Source organism: Gavia stellata, chromosome 27 (genome assembly GCF_030936135.1).
Source record: "Gavia stellata isolate bGavSte3 chromosome 27, bGavSte3.hap2, whole genome shotgun sequence".
NCBI lineage: Eukaryota > Metazoa > Chordata > Aves > Gaviiformes > Gaviidae > Gavia > Gavia stellata.
The window spans coordinates 3,542,101-3,570,100 of record NC_082620.1 but is presented as its reverse complement, the minus strand read 5'-3'; the positions used below and the strand labels follow the sequence as shown (position 1 = coordinate 3,570,100).

At 47.1% G+C, this 28,000-nt stretch overlaps 2 protein-coding genes across 3 annotated transcripts; one reads left to right on the top strand and one right to left on the bottom strand.

Annotated features, from left to right (window-relative positions):
- Window positions 1-105: 105 nt before the first annotated feature.
- MTHFR (methylenetetrahydrofolate reductase) lies at window positions 106-11,198 on the bottom strand. Its single transcript, XM_059829811.1, has 12 exons — window positions 11,168-11,198; window positions 8,269-8,520; window positions 6,895-7,133; window positions 6,474-6,584; window positions 6,111-6,304; window positions 5,398-5,648; window positions 4,510-4,644; window positions 4,018-4,198; window positions 3,426-3,608; window positions 1,882-1,983; window positions 1,513-1,632; window positions 106-975 (listed from the first exon to the last, which is right to left on the bottom strand). The coding sequence occupies exons 2-12, from the start codon at window positions 8,508-8,510 to the stop codon at window positions 778-780; spliced, it is 1,956 nt and encodes a 651-aa protein (XP_059685794.1). The 5' UTR covers window positions 8,511-8,520; window positions 11,168-11,198; the 3' UTR covers window positions 106-777.
- Window positions 11,199-11,404: 206 nt separating this feature from the next.
- Window positions 11,405-27,584, top strand: CLCN6 (chloride voltage-gated channel 6). 2 transcript variants are annotated; one of them, XM_059829809.1, is made up of 23 exons: window positions 11,405-11,488; window positions 12,436-12,495; window positions 13,568-13,633; window positions 14,192-14,257; window positions 14,954-15,020; window positions 15,438-15,544; window positions 15,781-15,907; window positions 16,511-16,578; window positions 16,687-16,745; window positions 17,398-17,530; window positions 18,361-18,474; window positions 18,734-18,900; window positions 19,812-19,938; window positions 20,309-20,435; window positions 20,751-20,904; window positions 21,005-21,164; window positions 21,310-21,416; window positions 22,046-22,232; window positions 22,869-23,026; window positions 23,865-24,021; window positions 24,740-24,847; window positions 25,517-25,642; window positions 27,006-27,584. In XM_059829809.1, the coding sequence occupies exons 1-23, from the start codon at window positions 11,405-11,407 to the stop codon at window positions 27,084-27,086; spliced, it is 2,610 nt and encodes an 869-aa protein (XP_059685792.1). In that variant the 3' UTR covers window positions 27,087-27,584. The 2 variants fall into 2 exon arrangements, with proteins under 2 accessions (XP_059685792.1, XP_059685793.1); XM_059829810.1 differs by lacking the exon at window positions 13,568-13,633.
- The last annotated feature ends 416 nt before the right edge of the window (window positions 27,585-28,000 follow it).

The window sequence follows — 28,000 nt, the reverse complement described above, 5'->3', positions numbered from 1 at the left end:
GGTTTTTTTAAAACTTTCCCTTGGGCCAAGCTGATTAGTTTGCAAACAACACGAGTCTTTGCTACTTACAAGAGTATGGCCTAGCACTAGAGACATTTGTATTCGTGTATTTTACTGTATTTTATTTAAGAAATAGTGTGATTCCTATTCATTCTCATCCAGAAGTGAAATTCACACATTCCTATTAAAAAGAAAACAGGGAATATAATAAAAAGAGAAAAGTTAGGGAGAAAACTTGAACCTTCTTCTGGAGTGAGTGCAAAAGAGCCTGATATGATCAGTTATGCAGAAATGTATCTTAGGAGTGCAATGTAAAAGCAACTTGAGCTTCTTTTCAGGGTTGGTAACTGCTGAAAGAAATAGTCTTCTTGCATAGGCACTGCTGACAGGAGTGGTTTTGCCCCCAAGGCAGCATTTCTGGCATGAGGAAGTTACCAGAATCCCACTGAGCTTTATCGCATTGATGCACAAGAATTGTCCTGTTAGTGTAATCAACATAGCCATGATTAGCACCTCTTCATCCTGCAGAGCTGGCCTTCAAGCTCAGTCTAGAGCCTCAGCTCAGAGGTTCAGGTAGTTCTGGCTATTGTTCAGTGAAAAGGGGTCAGGGAGCCTTTGTGTTGGGGATAGAAGAGCATGTAGTGTAGGTAGATCAGAGAGCTAGCCTGGTCACTGGCTTTAGGAGTGTGTGTGGTCCACCATCAGCACAGGAGCTGCTTTTTCTCTGCCTGCAGTCAGTGGATGGACAGAGGAAGTAAGGGATTAGAAGAGGAATTTTCACTGTTGAGTCGGAGAGTTTAACAGCTCAAAAGTATCATCCACAACCTGCCAGAGGCAGTTTTCAAGTGGGAAGTCATTGTCCACCAGGTTGACCAAGTAGTAGTTGTCATGGATGTACTGGATGATCATGCGAGAGGGTGACTCTTCTTCATAGAGCTTGGCCCATTGCTCGATCCACAGTGCAAAGGCCTCATCCTGCCAAGGGGAAAAAAAAATTTTGTAGTGGTGTAATTGCACATGTTAGAGAGCTGCATTTTCATATTACCTTATTTAGGACAACCAATGTCACACATGCCTGGCCAGCCTGTGGCCTGTTCCCTCTCAGTAAAAATTGTAAGAGCTCAGCAAGGAGCCTCGTGCTTTCCAATCAGTGGGAATTGCCTTGAACACAACTGTTCAGAGCTGAAAGGAGACACGTAGGCAGTAAAATGGCTCAATACTGCCCCTGTGCGTGTAAGAGGGGAGGGAGAGCTGCTGCCCAGAGCTTGGGAGGCCAGTACAGTGGCAGTGGTAGCTCCCAAGCCTCCTGTTACTGGGCACTTGGTGTCTGTGAAGAGCTCTTGCAGGAGCAAAGTTCTCCTTATGCTGAGGGAGCAAGACGAGCAATATCTGGATGTCTGCAAGCCAGTGTCACAACAGTACTCAATTGCGAGAAGCATCACAGACTAAAACCAAACCAGACACTCTGAACTTGCAGGACATCACAGCAATGTATCGAGGAGGAGGACTCACCTTCCAAGAGAGAAAGCTTACAGGATCCACTACAGTGGGCTGGATGATCTCTCTGCCTGGGAAGATGCCCCAGGTGACAGCATTGGGTTGCAGATCTGGAGCATTGGTGATATTCTGGCCCTGCCAAAGGAAGGCAAACATTTCTGAAGCAACTGCTGGAGGAAGGACTGAGTGAGTTGGAACAAGTGCATTTACCCTCTCCTTGTTCAGAGATCAGACAGCTGCTGCACATCACAGCTGACTTGCTTCACTTTCCCTTCCCTTCATCAGCCTTCATGTCACACTTTGTTCATAGTGATATCTGAATCTTTGATATTTGCCTCTCTCCCAAGGTGGTGAAAGGAAAGTGTCCTGTAAACAACAGCCTACCTTGACATTGACAATGTGGTAGTTCACTCGCAACTCATACTTCTTCAGCACTTTCAGCAGTGCCATGACGATCTCGCTGGAGGTGAAGAATTCTAGGTATGCCTACAGGGAGGGATGGGGAAGGGGAAAGAGAGTAAGAGCCTTAACCCATGGCAGGCCTGGGACAAATACAGGCGACCAAGAGGACAGTTGTAGAGTCTGGGCAGCTTGGAAACCAGGCAGCCTAAGCCTTGTACGTCCATTCCCAGAAACATGTACTACAGAGGAGGCTTGAGCAAAGGGCAGAGCAAATCAGTAGGAGAGCTGGGGGGAAAAAAAAATAAAAGTTGGGAAGAGCAGAGGTAACAGCCCTGGAGCAGCCAGCTCAGGAAAGCTACAAGCTTCCTGCTTTGCACCCACGTAAGCCAGCAAGCTCCAGACCATGTAACAACTGCTGTGCCTGGGAAGCAGTCTGTGCCAGACAGTATAGAGTGCTCGGAAGAGGCCTGAGCTTGACCTCTATTCCACGCAGTAGCCACTGAACAGCAGTGTCCTGCCAAGGCAGCCCAGTCTGACGGGAGCAGAAGTCAGGGGTCTCAGCTGGGCTCTCCCAAGCACCCTACCGTTTCCTGTCCTCATCTTTTGTTCACAATTCTCCCTGTGTGCTTATACAACCTAATTCTGTACTTGCTCTGTCTACTGCTGCTCTGTGCTTGGCTGCTCCCAACAACTGCTTCCCCTCCCCCCTTTTCCTGGCTATTGTGTGAGATGATGGATTTCCCCTCACCTCGGGGGAATTTTTTCCTTTGAAAACATAACTGCATTTGCCATCTGCTGGTCTCCTGGCTTTAGCGGTTTGGAACCCTTTTGAATAAGGCTGCTTTGTTTCCTAGTATGAGCCACTTGCTTGGCATTTACCTTGATGGGAGATTCCTATCACAGCCATTAGTGGCAAGGCTCTAGGGCCTGAAAATGCCTGACAGTAGGAAGCAGGCATGGCAGATAAGACTGCTTGCAGGCCAGAGAAGGAACCCGGCAGCTGTTTGAACAGTGCAGCGGTAGTGCTGTGGGGTGGGGCAATCAGTGGAGAATGCTGCCTTAGAGGAGAGAGAGGGGAATTTTTAAATGCCCAGTTATTACTATGAGAAGCTGGATGTAGAGATACTACCTCATTGATTCCCTTTTTATGAAAAACCTGGGTGCTTCCTGCATCACTGAATGGGATCAGATGCAGTGGGCAGGCACATGTTTGTATCTAAAGCTTCATAGCCCTGCTCTAGAAAGAAGTTACCAATAATTACTTGCTGAGAGTAAAACAAAGAAACTCTATAAATGTTCAATAGATGTTTTGAGGTGGGGTAAGACAGCTATGAAGTAAGACATAGAAATGACATAGTCTGTTTCTTAAGACACCAAAGGAGCTTTGCCTCATCTCAGCAAGAAGGCATTAAGATAAGGAACAGACAGAAGGATTATCATCTGGGTGAAAGCCTAGGATGTCCCTACCTAACAGAGACCAAACTGAGTCCTAACTCTTTGCTGCCTAGCCCAGAGTTGTGTAGTACCTTCTGGAAGACATAACCCCCACTGGGCCCCCAGCCTACAATGGGGTCTGTGGATGGTTTGCCATTGATGTTTGGCTGGGAGTTGATGGTCAGGATTCCTCGTCTGTTAACCTTCTCCAGCTGCTCCTTCAGAAGGTTGGTTTCAGTAGCAAGAGGGTCATCGTTCCAAGGCATACATGTAACCTACCACAAGGAGAAAGGATGGCTCACAATGGATGTAACAACCCTTTGGTTAGTTACCGTCTGGATGTTGAAGGAACTCAGAAGTGCCCTAATGGTCTCAAACACACCTGCTTCAGGAAAGAATTCCCAGGTTTGGTTCAAGGGGCAGGATACTCTCAACTCTAAGAATGACTGCTGAAGTCTTATCGGTCATGTCCTTATCATGGTCCTGTCATACTGTAGCAGCTTTCCTTTTATGTTGAGCCCTAGCTCTGGCTGCTGGATTCCCTTCAGCCACTATCTCAGCAAGTCCTTTTGGATACAGAAGTGCCAATTCTTGTTTAAAAGAACAATGCGGTACCAGGAGCAAGAGGAAATATGCACTATTGTCTGTGCCATGCTGGCTATCCCTTCCCAGGCCATCACTCACCTTGTGCCCGTTCTTGTTGGGTTCTCCGCTGATGTAACACGTAAACACCTCAAAGACACTTTCCTCACCAGTCAGCTCTTCTCCCCACATCTTCAGGAGCTCCTCCCGGGGAGACTTGCTCTTCAGGTAGAAGAGGTAATAGTCCTTCAGTTCCCCAAAGGCTGGAGAGGAGGAGTTACCCCTGTAAGGGGAGCAGACACAGGATTAACAGGCCACTGAGGAAGATGAGCTGATTTGGTGATGCAGGAAGACAGCCACCCGGGAAGAGAAGTATCCAACAAAATCCACCTAGAGACCAAATACCTCAACATCTTGGTGCCATTCTCCTCACCTCATTCAAATCCAAGCAACCAGGGACCACTTTGTTACGAAGCCACCTGTTCTGTCAAGCCCAAAGTATGCCCAGGACACCCACTAATGACAGAGACTAACTGTGGAGCAGGCTTTTGTACCACACCTCTACCTCACTGCCATTGCAGGTTGACAGCTTACCATCGGCCATTGGGGAAATCATCCCATTCTTGAGTTCGATAGATGTAACTCTTTGGCCTAGACGCCCAGAAGATTGGCCGAACATCTTCAACTCTTCTCTTGGGGTGTGCGCTGACTGCCCAGGGCAGAGGCCGCCTGCATAGGAGAAGCAGATGTTAACACAGTTCCTCTGCTGACTTCCCACTAGAGGCTGGAAGCCCTTCCCCTGGAAAACCTTCCCTCTGGGGAAAGCAAGTAATAGGGGCTGAGAAGAGTTCTCTATTTGTCAGGAAGTAGGACAGAAAACTCTTCTTCCTTCATGGAAAATCTTTTCCCACTCAGTTCCCTCACAGGATGCTCAGTGTCTATTAAATGGTTAAGTACAGGACTGACACCTGAAATTGAACAAGGTAAGGGAAAAGCACTGTGTGGAGCTATTTTTAACAAGAAAAAACAGCTATCCATTTTCCTTTGTTTCCTCTTATCTATGCTGAAGCCTATGGACTTGGAGAGAAGTCCACATTCCCTTTATCAGCTGCAGAGAACCCTAGAAATCCACAGTGGGAGCTTACATAGCACCTAGCTTATAAGAGGGGTTATGACAGACCTCAAAAAACATGTTTCTTCCAAGTGTCAGCTCTAAGAGTTTAGGTTTTAAAGTTCTAGAACAGGCTTCTTTAAAGCCACTTGACTAAAACAAATTCCTCCTTTGGCTATCGCCTCTATTCCTCCCAGCTTTTGTCAGAGACCTGCAGGAAGGGTGAACTTCTAAATGCCGAAAGGTGCTAAAAAAAAAAAGCAGCAGAGCAGAGGTGCCAACCCATCCATTGCTTGAGCCTTCAGTAGATGGGATGGATGGATGGATGGATGTGAAAGAGGAACGAACAGAAGCCAGCATATTCTACTCACCTGGGGTCCTCCCTCCATATGCCCAGGCGCTTAAGGACTTCAGTAGTAGCCACTTCCCGATTGAGGGTGTAAAAGTGGAGTCCATGCACCATGCCACTATCCAACAGCTCCCGGCACATGGACACTGCCAGCTCCACCCCATAGTTCCGGATAGCTGCATCATTGTCCTTGATGGGTTCAATCACATCTTTGATTTCTTGAGGCACTTCCAGCTTGGAGAGCTTCACCAGCTGGCGCAGGGAGTGGTAACCCTGTATGAGGATGCAGGGGATTTTCATTTTTCCAAGGCCCTTTTCTGACATTTGACACAGGTATTTGATCTGTATTTTGTGGCAGGAGATTCAGAATTGGGGCTCCATCTCTAGGATGGGAATGCAGTCCTGATCATGTCACTTTAGGTGATTTCTTCCCATTTCTTTACTCATTGCCTAAGCACAGCATGCTGACAGTGACGACTAACACCTTAGGACTGGTAGACCATTGTCCTTTATATTCCTTTTTGCCATATGGGCACAGAAAACCTTTTAAGCTTATTATTGCATGCTTAAGAGTTTAATTTGGCAAACCACCTACAGATTTATCACTTGTTTAGCACTCTCACTTCCCAGAAATTTTGTGGAGGATATTTACAGACCTCTCTCAGGCCCTGACCCACAAACACCTAATATCCTGGATCCTTATTCCCTCCCCAAACCAGAATTACTGGATTTCACCTGTATGGGGAAGATGCCAGGAATAATGGGGCAGGTGATGCCAATGGCTTGACAGTCCTTCATGAACTTGAGAAAGGTTTCTGATCGGAAGAAGAGCTGTGTAATGATGAAGTCTGCCCCAGCTAAGACTTTCTCCTTCAGGTGCCTCAGGTCTGCCTCATAGCTTTCTGCTTCAGGATGACCTTTAGGGTAGCCTTTGGGGAAGAGGGGAAAGAAAAAAAAAGTGAAACCCTGGTGATCAGGACAACACGCTAGAAATTAGAAAATTGTACTGTCTCCTGCAGCCCAGGTCCAGAGAGGGACTGCTGAGCTGATTTCCCTATCTCAGACCCTACCCCGCACTCTGCAATGAAAGACATTTACCTGCCACACAGATATCAAAGTAATCATCAAATTCATTGCGAATGTGCTTAACCAGGTCAACAGCATAGTTGAAGCCATCTACTTCTTCCTCCCATTCCTCACCAACAGGATCTGAAAAGAGAACAAATCCACAGCTCTCTCCAACTGTTTGCTGGACTCAGATCTGCTAGTGCTGTAAATCCTGCTATCAAAAGGATGACAAGATGAAACTTTGAAGTTTGCAGTTTTACCCATGGACTGCTTTTGTCTACCCTTGAGCTGGAGGGACTTGCTAACAAAGGGATCAGGTGAAATGCAGTCTCAACAATTAATTCCTGCAGCAGAAGGAACTTCTAAATCCTATTTCTCCATTTTTACCCTGGAATTGAACATGATAGCAATACAACCTCAGCCCTATGCATCATTAGACAAAAGGATTCACCTCCACGCAATGCCATGATGTTCTTCAACCCGAGTCGCTTGGCCTTCTGCAGATGCCCTGTGATGTCGTCCTTGGTCTGATTGCAGCATGTCATGTGCAGGATGGTCTCCAGGCCACAGTAGTTGACTGCAGTGTTGGCAATAATCATGGAAGAGGTTTCCTTGTCAGATCCTGGGTCGCCTGCAGGGTGCCACGTCACATCAATAAAGAGTGGACCACCTGCTCCCATGTGGTCAAACCTGTGGATTTTAGAGCTGTGTTAGCCTACCAGGTAGCCAAACCCCCTCTCTATGCCTGGGATATCTTGCTCACTGCTGGAATGCCAGCAACGGGCAGAGAGAGCTTGGATGACAGGAGCAGGAGAGACCAAGAAAAGTGCTGAACTAGGAGTTTAGCAAGTGGCCAATGTAAATAAGGAAAGTCATCCTTTAAGGCTGTATGAGGAGGAGCTTACAATCTCTTTGCAGAAGAGGTGACTTAGATGTTCCCTGTAGAATAAACTTCCCCCCAGCATGCTCTATTAGACTGGTATGTCTTCTGATAGACAGCAATTTAAGCCCCATTCCTTTTGAGATGGGAGACTATGCTGCAAACCCCTGCTCCCAGCTTTAACTGTAGAGGCCACAAATATGAAAAGATGGACCAGATCTCTGTTGTGTTCCCAGGCGTGTCTACTGGAAGAGACAAAGTCTCCCTAACTTGTCTCTCTCCTGCTCTGGGTTGGAACAGGCCCTTCTGTTCAAAGTAAACCTGGAACTGGCATACAGCAGTTACAAATAGAGTTATGAAACTCCGTCTTCTCCACCAGGTGAGTATATGGTGGCTCCTGGGGCTCCCCACTGTGCTCCAGGATAACCTTTAGCTCTGCTGAGAACTATCACCTTTCATTTAGCATGTGGATGGGGACACCTGTCTTGGAGGCTAAAACGGTAGTCCTCAGTAATACAGAGGCACAAACCATAGTGGCTGGATGATTCTGAAAGCGACTGGGAGTCTGTTCCAGAGACTTTGGCACACTGCCCATCAAGTAATATTTTCTGCTTTTAATAAGTACTTTTCTGCTCTCTTGTCCCCCAGCACTCTGCTTCAGCCCCAGCACATGACAGTGGGGTTGCTCCATCTTCACAGAGCATGGGAGAGGGGAAACAGTCTGGCCCCCTCAGTAACCCCACCATGACACTTAACTCTTCAGGGCCTCCAAGGAAGACACGTTGCCTGGTGTCCATTACTCTCCTCAGCAGGAAAGCACAGCCCCATTACCTGCTTTGTCACCTGAAAGAGGAGACAGAGCATGGGGCAGAGCCTGCCTCATTAGCTATTTCCCAGCCCTCCAAAGACACTTAATCTCTCCCTCTCCTACCCTGCAGCCCTCACCTGGAGATGAGATTAACAGCAGCATTGGCTGTGCGTGGAGGGAAGAACTCCAATGAGAACCACTTGTCTCCAGAATCCTGCCGTCGTCGCATCTTCTCCCGCAGTCGCTCATGACGGTCAGCATCGAGGACAGGGGTGGAGCAGCGTGAGCTGTCCTTGGAGCTCTCGCTCCCGCTACTGCTGCCACCATCAGACTTGGAGCTGGAACTGGCACTGCAGGTGTGCTGGGTCTCATTGACCATGGTGAGCTCTCTGGAGGAGGGGAACAGAAGGAACACAGTGGGTACAAGACACGACACAGATCTCAGCAAGAAGCAGTCATAGCTAGGGTGGGCAGCAGATAAAAAAGAAGCCTGTGCCAAGACCCAACATAAATAATCATCAAGCAGTCCCTTTTGCCAGCCCTCGCTATAAGCTGTAGTGGGGGGATCTGGTGAAAACACAATAAAAAGCATGTGTTTAGATAGTGCTGAGAGAAATAATACAGTAGATGGCTTTATGCCACTTTGATGCAGCTCGTCTGTGCCTGCTGGGTCAAATTTGGCTCTCGGAAGAGTCAGGTCAGCATCACTTTTGCCCTGACTGTAACTTAGCAAGCCATGATACCCACATGCATCAAGTGAGGGCCTCTTTGATCTTGTGGCCTTGGGCTGGACATGCCAGCAGATTCTTTTTTTTCCCCTACAGCAGCTGCTTCTTAGACTGTATCCATCTTCAGAGTTTCCCTTCTGTTTGTTCCCAAAAGCCAGTGCTGCTTTAGAGTGTAGGTAGGAGAGCAAGCGCTAATGGGGCAGGTACACAAGAATGCACAAACTACTTGATGTCAGAAAAAAAGTGAAGAATCCCCTCTGATCAGGCCGTCCCCACAAATACCATCCTTTGTTTTGTCTTTGCTGGCATTAGACAGTTGCATTTCTAATCATTAGCCTTCTTCCGCAAGACACACCATCTCCGCAGATAACTGTCCCCTGCACCAATACCACTGCACACACTCAGCTCTTTCCTTTACCAGAAACGCTGTTCGTGTCCCTTTCCTCACCCATTGAGGCTGCTTGGAAACAAGGTCAGCAGAGACTGTTCCCTTTTCCCTGCCTTGCAGCATGATCAGCTGTGCTTGCTTGGCTTCAAAGAAAGGAAAACAGCACTGCAAGTTAGTGATACGAGTGAGTCTAGGATGCCCGACTCCACTTAGCTCCCAAAAGTGTTTCACCCTATGCCTTTAAAATTAGGTAGTGATTACAGATAATTAGAGAAGAGCTACCATAAAATTTGCATCTGTGTTATTTGCTTACATCCCTGCCAAAACTTAAAATTGTCACTGGGAAGCAGCATGTTGTTTGAGCATTATATAACATCAGAGCCTGTTTTGGAGGAAATAGTTGTGCGAGCTAGTGGACGCTCTGTCCTTACCGTAAGCGCTGTGGGTTTCGGTTATCCACAAAGACTTTGAACTCATCTTCTACTGTTTACACTGAGTTGCCAATCAAGCAAAACTCTTTGGGAGAAAGTCAACTTTTACCACCCGGGGACCTCTCCAGCTGGCAGGAGGTATGAGAAAGGAATGCAGGCCTTCTGCTGCCAAGAGGAACTGGGAGTCTTAAATCTCTTGTGTACCAACATAGCGGGCCATGATAAAAATCTGCAGCACAGACCTATAGACAAGTGAAGCAAAAGCAAAAGTAACAGGGCCCACAGTAACAGCCCTGACCAAGCTCTCCCAAAGGACTTTGCCTGACATCCACATGGCACTAATCTGGGAGAATTATCCCAAAGCGTATGTTAGTGATCAAGCTAGCAGCGCAAAATCATGTGCAGTCAACTCCCACTATCTCACTCCTAGCAAGCATGCCAGATCACCATACGCAAATCAAAGGACCTCTGTTTTCCCACTTGAGATTTAACACCCTTCACAAGGGAAGGGTTCATGTATTAATGTCTTTATAGGATGAGACTTACTCTTGAGGAAAGGTCCTTATCTTACTAGCAATGTAGAACTACAAAGACAGGAGATAGGCCCCACTTAAATGTTGTCTACATGCAGCATTTGGAGCAGTTTCCTTACCATCACATGCATCACAGATCTGCTGGCAGCTTGCAGTTATTGCAAAGAGAAAAAAGAATTTCTAAACCACAAAAACAGTTGTGAAATAAGACAATCTTAAACACCAATCAGCTCTGTCGGGTCAGCACTCCTGCTCCTCTGTCTCTATCATGCTGCAGAGTTCAGAGCAAAGATGTGTGGCTCAGCACATTGATGCTGATCAGCGTGGATGTGCCGGCTGTGTTTCTGTGATGTTGCTGGTGCCTATTTGCTTTGCTGGAGGGTATTTTTACTGCTTCCAGGCCCGAGCTGACACCCACACACAGCGTGGAGGTCTGCATCCCCCTAAGCTTATTTTTACCACCCAAGCTAACTCGGCTGCACAGATCTACGCTTCACACGGGGTGTGCAGTCCCGCAAGGGACTTGTCCAGGGCATTGCTGTCCTGGGCCGTGGCATCGTGCTGACAGCCCTACGGGGCAGCCAAGGGGCCCGCGGCTGCATCTACCGCCTGGCCAGTGGGGCAGCGGCACGGCCACGGAAAGGCCGAGGGGAAAGGGCCGGGAGCCCCGTACCCCCGCGGGCTGCCGGGGGAGAAGGGGCGCCAGCAGCGTCCCTGGTGCCGGGGGGTCCCTGCGCCGCAGCCGGGCTCGGGGCCAGGCCGGGATCCAGCTGCAGCGCGATCGCTCCTTCACCTCAGCTGAACCCGCTGGCTGCGCGGCTCGGCCCGAAGTAGCCGGCGGGCAGACAGGGCCGCGGCGCAGCGGTGGCCTGGCCCGGCATCGCGGCTCGGCCCGCCGCGGGGGCTCCCCAGGCGGCGGGGTCAGTGATCGGGCCCCCCCCCCCCGCCCCGCTCACCTGCCAGCGGTGCCGAGCGCTGCGCATCGCGGGCGGCCGCACCCCGCGGCGCTTTAAGGCCGGGCGGGGCGGGGCGGGTCACGTGGTGCCCCGCGCTTTCCCTTCTCCGACATGGCGCCGTGACCTCAGCTCCCCCGCGCCGCGCTCAAGGGGGCGGGGCTAGGCGGCGGCCGCGGCGGGGTCACGCGCGGCGCGGTGGGTGGGGCCGGGAAGGGGCGGTGGCGGCGGCGGCGGAAGATGGCGGGGTGCGGGTCCGGGCTCTGCTGCTGCTGCTGCCCGCGCTGCTGCGGCGAGCGGGAGAGCCGCACCCCCGAGGAGCTGGTACGGCCGCGGCCCCGCGCGCCCCCGGCCGCCTCCGGCCTCGTGCCTGCTGGCGGTGCCCCGACACCGGGCCGCGGCCTGGCCCCGCCGCCGCGTCGGCTCTGGGGAGCGCCTGAGGGCGGGCGGCTGTGGGGGGCGTTGAGTGTTGCTATGGGGCTGGGCCCAGTGCCTCCGCCCCAGGTGCCGGCGCCTCAGCCCACGCTCGGCCCGGCGCCTCAGGGCCCGGTACCTCCGTCCCCGGTGCCTGCGCCTCAGGGTGCGGTACCTCCGCCTCAGGGTGCGGTACCTCAGGCGGCCCTCGGCCCGGCGCCGCAGGGCGCGGTACCTCAGCTGGCGCGGAAGGGCCCAGTAGCTCAGCCGATGCTCGGGCCGACGCCTCGGCCCGTTCCCGTTCTTTTGCCCCGTGTTGCGCCCAGTACCTCAGCCTCTGTTGCCAGTGCCTCGGCCCGCGCTGTCCCGGTACCCCAGACAACGTTTGCTTTGGCTGGGTCTGGTATCCCAGCCTCTGGGCTGGTGCCTCAGCCTGTGCTGCAGCTCCTCCCGGGTACAGCACCCCTTGCAACCATTAGAAAGGAGTGGCTCTGGCAGGGGTTCTTTCCAGCTGCAGCGTAGGAGAATGCTGTCTGTGCAAGTTTCTTGCCCTGTGCTTCCCTGTAACCTGTTGCTGTGAAGGAAGCTGGGATGTGGGTTTAGAACTCAGCTTTACTATGCTGTGGGGAGCTCCCATATAGAAGTAATGTAGTCTATTCTTGCTGAGGGGCAAGCTTTATGGTAAGACCCTATACAGTTACCCCAAAGTAAGTGGTGGTCTGGTAATCCATACTCTGGCTTTATAAACAATAGTGGCATAAGCCTTCCCTAATTTTGACTTCACTACCAATGTTCGTGAGCACTTTTACATGTGTTCATTCCCTTGATGATTTTCGTTTCCCGTGTTTGTTTTGCAGACAATCCTAGGAGAAACTCATGAAGAGGAGGATGAGATCCTTCCACGCAAAGACTATGAGGTGGGAAATTAACTGATAAGAGCTTGTGAAATTAACGTGAAAAGAACTGTAGGCAGGTTGCTATCTGTTTGAGTTTGTAAAGGGGCAGGTAGTCAAAATGCATTACAAATTAGATTGCATTGGCATCAGCAGAAATACCAAGAGTTGCTGCCCTTGCAAAGAACTGTTCCTCACCATTATACGTTTCTGGGTTAAAGCCCTGTGAGTGGAGCTTGAACATCTGCTGCTCAAGTCAGACTGTCGTTGAGAAAATTCATTTTCAGGGTCTGCTGTGTTGTTCCACTTTTTTAATGTGAGATTTACAGGCTCTAGTGGTCTTGTTTCCTCATGACTGTAGAAAGTATCTGTAGCTACTTGGTCACTGTTGCCTTACTGCTGCCTCTTTTGTCATGCTGGCTCACAGCAGATCTTCTCATCTATCAAATCCTCCTTCTTACAGTAGATTTTTGCTTTTTGCATGCCTATGTGGTAGCCCTGAGCTATTTAGAGCAGTTGCTGTCAGCATGGGTGTCACCAGCTCAGCCTGTTACTGGCTTGAAAAGGTGAAGCTGATGTACATAGAAGGTACTGGTACTTTGTGAGTACGACTGGGCAACTCTATATTGCTTTTAATTCCCTGCTGTGATAAGCTTAAGAATTGATGCTGTTCATCTGGAGAGGAATTCCTATTTAGTGTTCCTGTTGTAGTGAGAGATTAAATATACATATCTAATGTTATCCCCTGTACTGTCAAATTGGAGGCACTTAAAGAAGTCAAGTCTAAATCTGTACAACGTGACTTCTTTAATTTAAAGTTGTATTAATTGGTCGTGCTCCTGTTTGGTTCCCTATCTCTCTCAGCTTGGGCGGTGAAATAGGTCTGTTCTTTCACTTCCTGATTTTCAGGGTCTGGCTCTGCTGGAAATATTTAAATGAAGTTATTTCCAGGAGTTTTTGCTCCTACTGTTGTTTGCAAAATCTGCTGTGGGGGTAGTAATGACTCTGTAGTCTTTAACAAGGTCTTCGATCCATAGTTTTTTGCACAATCTGTTGCAGCTGATTCTCTTAAATTGGTGTTTTGGCATTCTTTCAGAGCTTGGATTATGATCGCTGTATCAATGACCCATACTTGGAAGTTTTGGAGAGCATGGACAACAAGGTAGGACCTTGTTCTTTCTTTTTCATTAGCTTGAGAGCTAAAACTGTGGAAATTGCCCAGGAAAATTTGCACAGAGAAGTTGTGGATGCCCCATCATTGGAAATGTTCAAGGTCAGGTTGAATGGGGATTTGAGCAACCCAATCTAGTGAAAGATGTCACTGACCATGGCGGGGGGATTGGACTAGATGATCTTTAAAGGTCCCTTCCAACCCAAACCATTCTATGATTCTAAATACTCTCCACTGCGGGAAGTTTTGTGGGGTTTTTTTCTTCTTTATGAAAGAAATTCTATGTGTTCTCTTTGTTTCTCTATGAAAAGAATAAAAATATGGGTGGCGATTATAGCTCCCAGCATCTGTTCTTATCCTTAGGTTTAAAGTGAGTGAGATGTTCAGCACTTTCAGTTCCCTATTTTCAGTTTGCTGTTGTCACCATCTTCTGTTGATTTATTACTCTAGCTGTAATTGAGCTGTGGAGCCCAAAACCGCCTTTTTCCGATCCCCATTTCTATGTTGCTTTGACTTGGCTTTTTTTTTTTTAATCCTCTTCCTAAACAGAAAGCCCAGAGATATGAAGCAGTGAAGTGGGTGATGGTTTTTGCTATTGGAGTCTGCACAGGACTGGTAAGGGTCATGCTGTTTGGGGAATGAGGAAAATCAGGAGACTAAGCAGGAATAGTTTAGAAGTCAATGGCCAAGGAGTATAGAGGAGGAAACATTCTCTTTCATGAAGTGGAGAGCTTAGTAGCTGGAGTTGTCTTTTGGGAATTGTAGCACATTGTTGCTAGATTATTTTGCAGGAAGCCTTTTTTTCTTTCAGATCTTGCTGTGCTTTCTTTGCAAAGTATTCTGGCAAATCCTTTAATTCTGCATACAGGAAAATTTGTCCAAAGTGAGCACTTAATAAAAAAGGATGCTAATTTACAGTTGAGTTGTATTTTTTTTAATGTTTGGTGGTACTAACTTTACTGCATGTGTTTTCTAGAGTATTTGAAAATTAGCTTTGCTGACTGTATGCCTCCATTAAACACCAGCTTTCTTCTGTCCCCTGAAGTATGTTGTGGGTGTTAAAAAATGCTACCAGATTAGTACTCTGAAATGCGTCTCTTCAGGAATAATTCTAAGATGGATCTGTCCTAGTGAGAACGAGGGAGGCATCAAATCTGATCTTCTGAAGTTACTTTACTCTGAACAGTGCTTGTGCCTTCTTCATCCTCTGTCCTCCCATGTGTGCATACTTCTGGTAGGACTTACTAGAGGCTGGTCTTTGTTACTTGTATGTAGTAATTTCTGATGGCAGATCTGTCTTCTTTTTCATAGGTGGGCCTCTTTGTGGATTTCTTCGTACGGCTCTTTACCCAGCTCAAGTTCCGGGTGGTACAAAGCTGTATCTTTTATCTAGTGTGTGGATTCCTGTTAGACTCAAGTGACCTTTTCCTTTCTGTTGCTGTGTTTTGCGCAGAACAGCTGACTCTCAGACTTCTGCCGTCAGTCATGTTGTTGATGATTAATCAAGTTTTCAACTTGCCTATGTAATTCAGTCCATGAAATCAAGAAATGTACGTAGAAACCAGTATCATGTACGTAGGCAAAGGTTAATCCCTGAAAGAATATGTGGTTTCTCTTCTTGTAGCTCCATCTTGAGCTCTGAAAAGAAAGCCTGGCTTCCTGATAGGTTGTGTTGGCTGCCCTGGCTGGATTAGGAAGCACAGGCTTGACTTCTGATGCCAGTGGGACCCCCAGACAGTACCGAATGATTGTGTGGTGGTGGTAGGAATGTTGTTTTCCTTGACCGTCCCTGCAGCGGTGGAAGAATGCACTGAGAAAGGCTGTCTTGCCTTGTCCTTGCTGGAGCTGCTGGGGTTCAACCTGACCTTTGTTTTTTTTGCCAGTCTTCTGGTCCTGATCCAAGTAAGGCTTTGGTCCACTGCTGCTCCTTACCTAGCCTCCCTTTGCTCTCACACAGGTCCTGGGTAAGAAGTTTCCTTCTTGCCAGAAGCACTTTCTGCCCCAAAACATCAAACTAGCATCACAGTGCTAATTGATTTAGCTAAGCAGGGTCTCTTGGTCCCTTGTGCTCTCTGATGAGATACTGTTGGTCAGTTATGGAATCGATGCAGCACAGCATCAGTGTTTCTTTTCTGCAGCCTGTAGCAGCTGGATCAGGAATCCCTGAAATTAAGTGCTACCTCAACGGGGTAAAGGTTCCAGGGGTTGTGCGTCTCCGGACGGTGGTGTGCAAAGCCATAGGAGTGCTCTTCAGTGTGGCAGGAGGTAAGAAGGACTGTGGAGTCTTGATCTTGTTGGGGTAAGGAATCACTAAAGGGGGAAAAATGCTGTCTCTGCTGTATGTAGGGTACAAAAGGCTTCTACCTTTCCAGTAAAATGATTTTGATGGGCTGGAGCAGAGTGATGAGCCCGGAATGCATGTATAGAGTAGAAAATAGACAGAAGGATGAGGACTATTGGGGGAACAGATCTTTTTCTGGGTAGGCTAGTCAGAAGTGGCTCTTTGTGCCTCAATCCAAGAGGGAGACCTGACAATTCTCCAGAACACATTGTCTAGAGCAGCCTGAAGGAGTCTGTGTTCTAGGCTGCAGGGCAGAGTAACCTGGAGAGTTCAGAGTCCTTTTAACAGCTGTCTTTGAATGGTTCCACCCACTTGGAGTGCCAAGTCTGTGAAAGTCTTCACAAACATTTGGGGGGTTGAGGAGACAAGGGTCAGCACCTTCCTTCACCTTGAGGGCATAGGGAGGAGCTGCAGGCTTGGCACAGGTGACTGTGCCATGGCATGGGAGTGGTGAGCTGATCTCTCCTGGCATTGTCAGCAAGGGAAAGGCAGGGGAGCATGTTGCCTCATCAGTTTTGTTTTTCCAGGTCTTTTTGTTGGGAAGGAGGGTCCAATGATTCACAGTGGTGCTGTCGTAGGTGCGGGTTTGCCACAGGTTAGTGCTGGCCTGGGTCGCTGGCCTGGTCACACCACTGCTTTGTAAGAGTACTGTGAGGAGTAAGTTTCCATGTCCTATGTTTCTAAATCTTTACTTTGTTTGTAGTTCCAGAGCATCTCTTTGAGGAAGATCCAATTTAACTTTCCCTATTTCCGCAGTGACAGGTACTGTACCCAGGATGTGGAGGAGGGGAAAATGGGTGAGCAGACTTCCTTGGGAGAAGGGTGGTGGGCTGGGATGAATCAGTCTGCTGTTTTTTTCATTTTCTCTTTAGTGTCCTGCAATTTCATTCTGCAGCAAGACAGCACCAGGGCTTAACTCTTCCATGCTGCTCTGCTGTGGTCTCCATGTTCATTGATGTTCTCTTGTACTACTCAGCAAATCTCTACCCATTTAAAACCTTTAATGTGAATGGTTCAGTGGCTTCATTGTTGGGAACAAGCTCAGTTACTCACCCCTTATGACCAAGATATACTACAGAGAAGGCTGGTCCACCTGAATGTGAACAAAATCTTGCCCTTCCCTCTCTGTAGTTCCTTCAAGTGATGCTGGAGCACCGCAGTTTGGGATAGTTCTTCATACTGGGCAGTGGTGTAGTGCCAGAGTTTTGCTCTGTATTGGTGCTCTAGAGAAAGAGCATGATGCTGCAATGACTTACTGAATAAATGGTGTTGCCTGCAATGGCCAACATTTCTCCCAGCCGTGACTCCTGTATCCCTGGGATATATCCATGAATAGGAATGGTCTCTTTGCAGAACCTAAGCACCTCCAGAGCTCTACTTTGATAGACTGAGATTGTTTTCCTCTTCATTTCAGGGATAAAAGGGATTTTGTATCTGCTGGAGCTGCTGCAGGGGTTGCGGCTGCCTTTGGAGCCCCAATTGGGGGCACTCTTTTCAGCTTGGAAGAAGGTTCCTCCTTCTGGAACCAGGGACTTACATGGAAAGTGGTGAGTAATGACTCTGTCTCTTTCTGTGTGTCTCTTCCTTGAGCTGGACCTTTGGGAGGGCTTGTCCATGAGGGCATTCAGATTATCCTATGTCTCCTCCTGAGCTCTCCTGGCAGGAGAGAGATTGCCTGCTCTGAGTCCTCCAGAATTACTACAGATCAAGAGCAGAGACAAGTCTGGTAGTATCTGGGACTATGGGGCATCTCTGTAGGCAGCAGATTTAGTGTACCTGGGAGAAAGGGCTCCTTGGGGAGCTGTGTTGCAGCAATGCCATGTGCCTTCAGGTTGTCGATTTCTCTGCTTCTAGCGCCTACTTTCATGAAGTTGACAGTATTTTAAAAATGTATTGATTTCAGGATGTTTTTTGCATTTCTTATGCCAAATGTCCTGTTGATGGGATTCAGTTACTTTGCTCTTTCTCAGTGGGGATAAAAGGAGCCAGGGGATTTGCCAAGATAGCAACTCTTTCAGAGCCAATGAAGACCTCAATTCCAACTCTAAGCAAGCTGTGTTAGTGCGTTATAATTGATTTGCAACTGCAAATTAGCATCTTTGACAAAAAAAAAAAAAGGAGCTTTTGCTGCAAGAATTACTAGGTGAAATTCTTAACTTCTTGTGTGGGAAACCAAATCAGATAATTATAGTAGTCCATTCTAGCCCTGCTGTCTTTTGCAGCAGGCAATGGGTGTTAAACTTCAGTAGGACTATTCTCCTAAAGCTTGAGAAGGCTCTGAGATTTCCATCCCCAGGCATAAGTCTCAAGGAAGAACTGACTGTGCCAGTCTTAATTTTGGGAGTGTTTAGTTCTTCTTTTTTTTTAACTTCCTCAGCTTTTCTGTTCCATGGCTGCCACCTTCACCCTGAATTTTTTCCGCTCTGGGATTCAGTTTGGAAGTTGGGGGTCTTTCCAGCTCCCTGGGCTGCTGAACTTTGGGGAATTTAAGGTAAGATTTAGTGCTGTTATTTTCCCCCTATTCCAGTTGCTTGTCAGTTCAGTGTTTCTTTTTTTTTTTTTTTTGACACATGCTTGTATTTCAGTTAAGGGCAGTTGATACTTAGCTGCAATATATTGATACCCTAAGACAGAATTTTTTCCCTGTGGTCATAGCTGCTGAAAGTCTCTTGCTGTGGAAACAGAAGCGTTGGTAGGAAACTGCAGCAACTACTCTAATGCTTTTTTTTTAAATGCTTTTCTACATGTAGTGCTCTGAGTCTGATAAGAAATGCCACCTCTGGACAGCTGTGGACTTGGGCTTCTTCATTCTGATGGGGATTGTAGGAGGCCTTCTCGGAGCCACCTTCAACTGCCTGAACAAGAGACTTGCGAAGTACCGCATGCGGAACGTGCATCCCAAGCCAAAGCTGGTCAGGTACTTGTGCTCTCTTGAGTTTGTGCAGGGATCTCTGATCTGTGTTCAGTGTCCCAAAACAAAAGCATCAATCTAGAAGACCCCATGAGAGGAATTGGAGGAAATCCTAGACCTATTATTTTTGAAATCACAAAATGAAGTTCTCCACAGAACTTAAAAATGAACACCAGAAACCAGATGTTACAGTCCCTCTGCTTTTAGTAATTACTCTGGTGGTACAGAGAGAGCTGCAACCCCCCTTAACAAGGGCTATGAAGGGAGCTCTTTATTATAAAGGCTATAGCTGAACAAACCAGAGCTTTGTCTCCATGCAGTATTTTTTTATTCTTGTCCAAACAGATGTGAAAGGAATAGCTGATTCCACACTATTTTTTTTTTTCATTATCTTGGTTAATTAAATCCACAACTGAGCTAATATCTGTGCTATTTAGAGGGAATTGCTATATAATTCTGGAAAATAGATGTTTGTTTGCTCTAGACAATTCCTAAATAAGAAGCCCAGGTTAAAAAAAAAAATAGTACTTCAGCAGTTAGAAAAGATATTATGAGAGACTATGCATCAACCTGTCCAGTCCTGTCTAGACTGTTACCCTGTAAGGGTCTACAGAACATTATTCCCATGTGAACAGCCTCATCCCTGAACCCTTCCGTGTGGCTTTTTATGCATGACTACTATGTGTTCCCTGGGCAGAAATAGCTCCTTTTTGGGGCAGGCAATTAAAAAGGGGAGTTAATGCAATCCCTGGCAACCAAGTCATAATTCAGCTTGACTTGCAGAGTCTCCCTGCTTCTGATGTTAAGCTATGGTGACTGTGTCTTCTTGCAACCTTATCAAAGTTGTGTGTGGAGCTGGGACTGGGTTACAGGGCTGAGTGTGGCTTCAATGTATGGTTTCTGTTGTGTACTTGCAGGGTCTTGGAGAGCCTGCTGGTGTCGTTGACTACCACAGTTGTGGTCTTTGTAGCCTCCATGGTTCTGGGGGAGTGTCGGCAGATGTCTTCTACCAGTCATAGTGGCAATGACACTCTGAGCCTGCAGGTGAGGAATCTTATGTGAACATTATATGTCCCCATCATATTGTTCACCCTCCAGAGAAGCACAGGCACATAATGAGCTTTTGACAGCATGCAGTATGTAACAGAACTTCAGTGAAAGCCTACAGACAGTTGCAGGAGCTTAGGGTAATAATGAAAGCTGCCTTTTCTGCTTTCATACTTTGAAGCAGCTCAAACTGTGAATTAGCGACCCCACTGATCTTGCAGGCCCCATCTCTGCTATTGATGTTTGGTCTGAACTTCCCAAGTGTGAGCTGGCAGCCCTATACAGAAGGGTTACTCCCATTCTGCACAAAGACTAATGTAGGAGAGAGTGGATTTTAACTGTTTGTGTCTTTTGTGTCCTGCATTAGGGTATGTCAGAGGATGTGAACTCAAGCATCAAAACTTTTTTCTGCCCAAATGAAACTTACAATGACATGGCCACACTCTTCTTCAACCCTCAGGAGTCAGCTATCTTGCAGCTCTTCCACCAGGATGGTGAGTAGCTAAGAGACACTGCCCCATCCCATGCTTAGGCTTCAGAGCTTCATCTTGCTTGAATCAGCCTTGTCATAAGAACCACAAGGCTAAGAGGACTTCTAGTACAACAGGTGAAAGCCTCCTCCATGGGAAGAAAGGCCTGCTTTTCCTCTCTTTTTCACTTATTCATTGTCTTCATGTGTGTTTGGACTGGGAGACTAAGTAGCTGTTGTGAGATGAGCCTGCTGTGAACGGAGGGGTGGATGGTGCAAGACTACTGTCTTTGTCTGACAGACCTGTGCCCCTTTAGTCATGATTCTTTTTGTGTTGCAGGTACTTTCAGCCCAGTCACACTGTCCTTGTTCTTCCTTCTCTATTTCTTACTCTCCTGCTGGACATACGGGATCTCTGTGCCCAGTGGTCTTTTTGTGCCATCACTGCTTTGTGGGGCTGCCTTTGGACGCCTGGTCGCCAACCTCCTCAAAAGGTGCATTGAGTGTGTGTATGTGTGCGAGAGATGTGCTGCAGACGCACGCCGAGCTCTCAGTCAGGTTATTCTAATCTCCGGGCTCTGTGTTTCACCCTAGCTACATTGGCCTGGATCACATCTACTCGGGAACCTTTGCACTGATTGGGGCAGCAGCATTCCTGGGAGGAGTGGTCCGCATGACAATTAGCCTGACCGTCATCCTAATTGAATCCACCAACGAGATCACCTATGGGCTCCCAATAATGATCACCCTCATGGTGAGTGCAGGGTCTTAGCTCTGGCTTCTTGCAGACTGCTTGAACATGTGCTGGCCCTGAATCTCTGTTCCTTCCAGGGCTATGATAAGCCAAGGGGTCTTGTACTTGGAGCAACAACTCAGTAGACTTTCCATTTGCTCTGCAGGTAGCCAAATGGACAGGAGACTTTTTCAACAAAGGCATCTATGACATCCATGTGAACTTGCGAGGAGTTCCTCTTCTGGAGTGGGAAACAGAGGTGGAAATGGATAAGTAAGGCTGCTCTTCTTGGCAGGGCTGTGGGTTAGAGTGTGGTAGGATTCTTGCTCAGAAAGGAATGCTGTAATACGAGGGGGATGATGCCTCATCTCCAACGAATCTGGCTGCTCTGGGAGGAGCAGCTGTGAGCAGGACTGCTGTGAGAGGAATTGGGAGTTGTGCATCAGGCCTGTGGCAGGGAAGAGGTGCTGGAGCCCTTTCTGAGGAAGGGTAGACAGGTGGAGATCTGAGGAGCAGATTTGTGAGATTCAGCAAGAAGTCTGTGAAAATGTTCCACAGGACTCCGCTTCTTGCAGAATTTCATCTTCTTCCCACCTGTCGTCTTTTCCCAGTAGTGTTTAAATACTTTCTATGTTTTAAGTTGGAATCTTTTTCCTTGCCTATAGTGCATCATTGATGCAATGTTATGTTAAAAAAAAAAAAAACAAAAAAGATCAATTGTGCCGGCATGGCTAATAACACAGTGAAGGTGAGCACACGGGTACAAGGAACTGGCAGAACTAAACTTCAGCAAACTCCTTCAGGATCTTGTTTTGGGACTGGTTTGTTTCCTTGTTTGTCCATCACCAGCCTTCTGTCGCTGAAGTGATGCATGCAGCAATCTTGGAATTCTGTTTCCTCAGACTACGAGCCAGCGACATCATGGAACCCAACTTGACATATGTCTACCCGCACACCAGGATCCAGTCCCTTGTTAGCATCCTGCGCACAACTGTCCATCATGCCTTCCCTGTAGTGACTGAGAACCGGGGCAATGAGAGGGAGTTCATGAAGGGAAATCAACTGATAAGTAACAACATCAAATTCAAGGTAAGAAGTTGCTTGTTTGATAGGTTGAAGGGTAAAGAGCTTTGTTTTGCAGGCAGAAGGCCCTTTCTTTTGTTATTTAGGCTTTTGTCAGTGCAGAATTCAGGTCAGACATAAGCACCTACTGCAATACAAAATTTTCAAGGACTCAATTTCATTCCATTCTCTGGGTCATGGTAAAGGCAGAAGAGTGGGCTGCATTCCTAGAGGCAGAAGTTAAGAGGATGAAGTAACCTGTTTAGGATAGACATGGAAAAAGGTTGGATTTGGCACTGAAGAACTGAACCCGCCATTGAGATCACTAGTAGGTGCCTAAATCCTTCTTTCCTTTGTAGGAGGGGTAGTGGGGCAGATGCTTTAGTCTCTTGGGAAACTTAAATTTTAAGGTCAGAATGAATAATGAACGTGCTTGTGGCATACTCATGCTCTAGCAAAAAAGAGTGCCTGAGTTCCTAAACTCCAGGTTCTCTGTCCAAGGAGAGTACAGTCCTATTAGCTATACTTACAAGTACTGCGGCAGCACTGACTAAGGAACACCTTATCTCGTGATATAAAGCTATGATCAAATAGTTCATAGTCGTTCTTGGATAACTGTTGATCTGCTTAGGGGGGTATCTGAAAATTGTTTGTTGTATCCAGAAATCTAGCATCCTCACCCGAGCTGGAGAGCAGCGCAAGCGTAGTCAGTCCATGAAATCCTATCCTTCAAGTGAATTGCGTAACATGTGTGATGAGCACATAGCAACAGAGGAGCCACCAGAAAAGGAGGATCTGCTGCAACAGATGCTAGAGAGAAGGTGAGATCCTGGTAGGCACAAACGTATGGAAACAGGGTGTTCCCATATGTTGAGATGTGTTCTGATGCTTCATACGGTCCCTGTCATTCCATATGTCAGAGGAAACAGTGCTGGTATCCATGTTTTAGGAGAAGTGACTTGTCACGTCTCATCAGCCAGTGCTGGGACTCACACATGTGACTGAGTCCTAGGCTAATGGCTTGATGGTGTCCAACCTGTTAACTTAAATTTTCTTCAACCACCTATCCAGAAATATTTCTTGGAGACGGTGGAATACCTGGGGAAATATCTTGTCTGTAGAAATCAATGCCCTCTTGTCTGCAAAAACCTGCAAAGTTCATTTCTCCCAAGAGAGGAGCTAATGACTTGGTGCCATAATACTGATACCACCTTTCCGCTAACTGGGCTGAGTCACCAGGCTTGTATTGCAATTGCTTCCAAGCAGAAGCCCAGTCTAGTGAATCAGTTTCTAACCTAGTGATTGTGACTCTTATGGGTGGAGTCATGACCCTGACATTTTGCCAGATGCTTCAGCTTTTATTAGAATCTGAATAATTTGGCACTGAAAACTGCTTTCGTAGCAAGTGATTTGAAATTGAGGGTTAGGAGGCTGTCTCTGTTCTTCTGCTGTTGTCATACTCTGCCCATGGTAATGACTCTTGACCCCTCTCTGCTATTTTGTTCGGTGGAGAAAAGACTTGCTTGACTCTAACAAGTGTCCCTGAAATGTTCAGGAAAAGGTTGCAAAGAGCTGAAATAGCTGTTGTTGTTTTGGAGGCGGGAGTATGTGTCTCTCCTTAACTTCATGCAACTTATAATATGTTCAATCTGTTCACAGATATACTCCCTACCCCAACCTGTACCCTGACCAGTCTCCCAGTGAAGAGTGGACCATGGAGGAACGCTTCAGACCTTTGACCTTCCATGGCTTGATCTTGCGCTCACAGCTCGTCACCCTCCTTGTCAGGGGTGTTTGTTACTCCGAGAGCCAGTCAGTGAGTCTTCCTAATCAGGAATTGTAGCAGAGACATCCCTACCCTCTCAGTTGAGAAGATTGGGAACAATATTTATAGGCTGCCAAAAAGAATTTACCTTTTCTTACACTTTAAGGAATGCATCTGTATTTTAAAAGCTGCAGATGGATAATGTGAATTCTCCCTTGCAGCTCTAGAATAAAAAGAATTTCATTTCAGTTTAAGCACCCCCAGGAAAAGAGGACAGCTACTGTTTAAAAAATAAACCAACAGACACATTTGTTGCATAAAGGTGCAATCCTGTCAGAACTGGGGAATGGAGGGCAGAGCAACCAGCAGCGTATACTGTGTGTTTAGTGCTGCATGCGAAGGTCTTACCAGGAGAGTGTCAGCTGTATTGCTGAGATCAGGATGAGCATTTGTATGAGCATTTGTGTTTGAGGCCCGTCTTCCACAAGGCTGATTTGTTGCTGCCCTCCAGTGTTGAGCGTAGATCTATCAGAGGTTGGAGAGCAGATCTGTTGCTCTCTCAGCTAAATGCCTCTGTAGGTTTGGGCTTGCACTGCTGCATTCTGAGATGAGCTGCTAGCGGTACCTCTGTAGAAGTTGTATGTGTGGGCATGGGAGGATAAGGAGAACTGGGTGAGCAATTGGGAGGCATCATTTGGTGTGTTGATTGCAGCTCATGTACTATCTGGGATGGTGACACATCGGTTCAGTGGCATTTGTTTACTTATAGAGTGCAAGTCAGCCTCGTCTGTCCCATGCAGAGATGTCAGAGGATTACCCCCGCTATCCAGATATCCATGACCTGGACCTCACGTTGCTGAACCCTCGCATGATAGTGGTAAGAGATGCACTGCAGTGTGATAGTGTTTCCTGATACATCTTTAGGTCCCAAGCCTTTAAAAAACACTGAGAGCACATTTAAGTCCACCCTTGGGTGCAGTGACCAACATTCTATACTTCTGATGTGTTCAGTCAGTCTTGTCTGCATGTGGAAATCAGTCCTGATACCTGCTATGAGGTAACATCGCACACAGGTGCTTTACTTTCAGAATAAGACGCTGCCTGTCTAGTTTAACTTCCTTCTAGATTAGACTCCTGCCAGAGTGAGATTGGACCGGCAAACTGCTGATACGTGTTAGGAACTCTGTGTGCTGGCAGCTCAGTCAGTGGCAGGCCTGTCATTATCTTTGTGACAGGAAGGTTGCTGTGTAGGCCAAAGTGCTTTTTTTAATATGCATTCTTATTTTTATGGACCTGCATTTATCCCGCTCAGAGGCTTTCTGCAGCATTGGGCTCTTAAGATCATGGGTTACAGTGTTCGAACAAACTGTGACAAATTCAGGTTCCTGAAATAATTTTGGATTTGTGGAGAAATAGAAGATGCCCGCAGTCCAATACCCTGTCCAGAGATCAGTGCATTGGAGGAGTTGTAGGAATTGCTTGTTAGTGATTCTCAGAGACAGTGAAAATGCCTCTTGTAAATAATATAATTGTTTTTCTTTCTTAGGATGTCACCCCATACATGAACCCATCACCCTTTGCTGTCTCTCCAAACACTCATGTGTCACAAGTCTTCAACCTGTTTAGGACAATGGGACTCAGACATTTACCAGTTGTGAATGCAGTTGGAGAGGTGAGTCCTTATCTCCATTTTGCCTTGGCTGAGCAAGGAAGCCACTGTGTTTTTTGCAATGCTTTCCACTTTTGGGAGAATTAAGATCTCTCTTAACATCAAACAGAAATGCTTTAAAGAGATCAGATGTGATCTTCTTAAGGCCCTGAAGCATTGTTGATTACTGTCACTTTGTTACCATCTTTTGTGTCGAAGCCTGCTTCCTGCTTTCCCTGCAAAGGGCAAGACATGCAGTCTCTCCCCTGTCTCAGGTTGGCAGCATGTGGAAGCTCTTACTGTCTTGTAGCTGCTGAGAGGCCTTGAGCTCGTCAGAGGCCACTAACTTGGCTTCCTCTTTGACAGCTTTATTCAAGGCCAAGAGCAGAATTTCCTGTGTGTTGGGGTAGGAGGTTTTTCTGCTGGAGGGGAACTTGCATTCTGTTCCTACTCAAAGGAGCAGCAAAATAAAGGAGTCTTTGAATGGTTTGTGCTTGATTCACTGTACTTGTCTCTTTGCCATCTACAATGCTAAGGAATAGTCAGTAGGTGTCAGTAACTTCCTATAAACATAATGAGAAACTGTTTCCCTTAAGCCTGAACTGGTCTGTCCCTATGAGACAGTGGTGCTTTTTCTGCCTCTTGAGGTTCCTGATAGCCACTCTGCAGAGCCTGTTGGTTGAAAACAAGAGGTGTTGACTCGTTCCACGTTTAGTACAAGATGCTCTTGCAGTACTAGAGAGCAGCCTAGTTCTAAACTCTTTCAACGTGTAAAATCACTGAGGTGTTTCATCAGCTGAAATGTGTGGTTTGACTGTTTCCCCAGCAGGCTGGGAGAGGGTTCCTTTTGTGACCTGCCAGCTAGTGATGGCCACTGTGCAGTCACCACTTAGCTAGCTTTACCATTTCTCTGTTTTGATCTTTAGAGCTTCCTAGAATGTATCTGATACAAGTGATCTGCAGTCATATCATGTGGCATACCAGAAATGTCTCTAATGAAGCCATAAGAGACAGCTTTGTTATTTCCAATTACAGTTTTCACTTTCCAAAGGATTTAGTTACATCTGTATGCTACCGTGGACAGGATTTCCCTTCCGAGGCAGGGCTAACTACTGCTGTGTCCAGCCACGATAGCAGCAGTTAAGTTGTCTGTTTGGGTGTAGTTAAAACAGTGTCTTGCCTGTAGATAAGTGCTGGGAGAGGGAGGGATGTTGTTTTGGTGAGACTTGAACTTGAACCCACTCTAATTCAGCATTGGTCAAGAACTGCTTGCAGGTTCCCTCTTTTCTGGGGGTTGGAAAGAACAACAGCTCTACCATGCACGTCTCTTAGTGGCACATCTGTGATACTGACTTGTATCTTTTTTCCTCTTTTCTTCCTCTTTAAGATTGTTGGGATAATCACTCGGCACAACCTGACCCACGAATTTCTGCAGGCAAGACTGAGACAACACTATCAGACCATTTGATGCCCCTGCCCACCCTGCCCCACTGTCGGTGTGGCTACCTCCCTCTTCCAAGCCTGCACACGCGCTCGCATTCTGCTTGGACCCCACAAGGCCCAAGACTTGCCGTTTGGCTTCTCACATGCATATCAAGCCTGGGGAGCTGGAAAACATCTTGCTAGCCAGAGAATTAGAGGAGCTGTCTGAGCCCAGAGTTGTTGATTGGTCTCAGGCACTTGGTTTGACCACTCTTGATCCAGGTTTTTTCTTTTCCTGTGCCCCAGTTATTTCTTTTCATCAGATGTTGTCCTGACACTGTGTGTTCTGCTATTTTGTTTTGGTTTGGGTTTTTTTAAGGGTTGGGAAAAAGAACCATCTAGCTCCACTGTGTCCTGTGCAGAGAACTGCAGCATCTTTTCCCTGTCCTCCTGTATGTCTCCCTCTTCCTCACTTGTTCCTGCAACTGTTGCCTTATTTGTGTGAGAAGGGCATCGCTGTCAAGGCTGAAAGGAGATACTAAAGTTTGCAGTTATCAAATAGCTGCTCTGGAAGATGGCTTTTCTCAAAAGCAGTATTAAAAAACCCAACTCTTTGGAAATACACATGTTTTGTCGGGTGCTCCCAGTTGCCCATATTTCTCCACTCTGGCTTCATTTGTTCCTAATTTCTCTCCTTCTTTCATGGGGAAGCATCCCTGCTGTGATGTTTTTGACAGCAGCTGACTTCTGAGAGCAGCTCAGTAAATCAGGAGTTCAAAACAGTTCAATTCCAGTTACTGTTTGGGATTATAAATATTTAATACACTTGCAGAGCATCTTGGAGAAGGGAGATCTCTCTTTCCCTGTTAGCTGTTGCTATTATCTCTCTGTAAGAGACTCTTCTAAGGCGCTTTTTGGCACTCTGCTTTGTCACTTCCCTGACACTTATGCATTTCTTGG

Bases quoted from the DNA above. Each gene is read 5' to 3' on its own strand.
- MTHFR (XM_059829811.1), bottom strand. From the start codon at position 8,510: ATGGTCAATGAGACCCAGCACACCTGCAGTGCCAGTTCCAGCTCCAAG. The intron at 6,585-6,894 runs GTGAATCCTTTT...TTCTCTTTTCAG, and splicing joins CATCATGGCATTGCGTGGAG to ATCCTGTTGGTGAGGAATGG. The intron at 976-1,512 runs GTGAGTCCTCCT...TCCCCTTGGCAG, and splicing joins TAAGCTTTCTCTCTTGGAAG to GATGAGGCCTTTGCACTGTG.
- CLCN6 (XM_059829809.1), top strand. From the start codon at position 11,405: ATGGCGGGGTGCGGGTCCGGGCTCTGCTGCTGCTGCTGCCCGCGCTGC. The intron at 15,545-15,780 runs GTAAGGCTTTGG...TCTTTTCTGCAG, and splicing joins GTCTTCTGGTCCTGATCCAA to CCTGTAGCAGCTGGATCAGG. The intron at 17,531-18,360 runs GTGAGTAATGAC...TAACTTCCTCAG, and splicing joins AGGGACTTACATGGAAAGTG to CTTTTCTGTTCCATGGCTGC.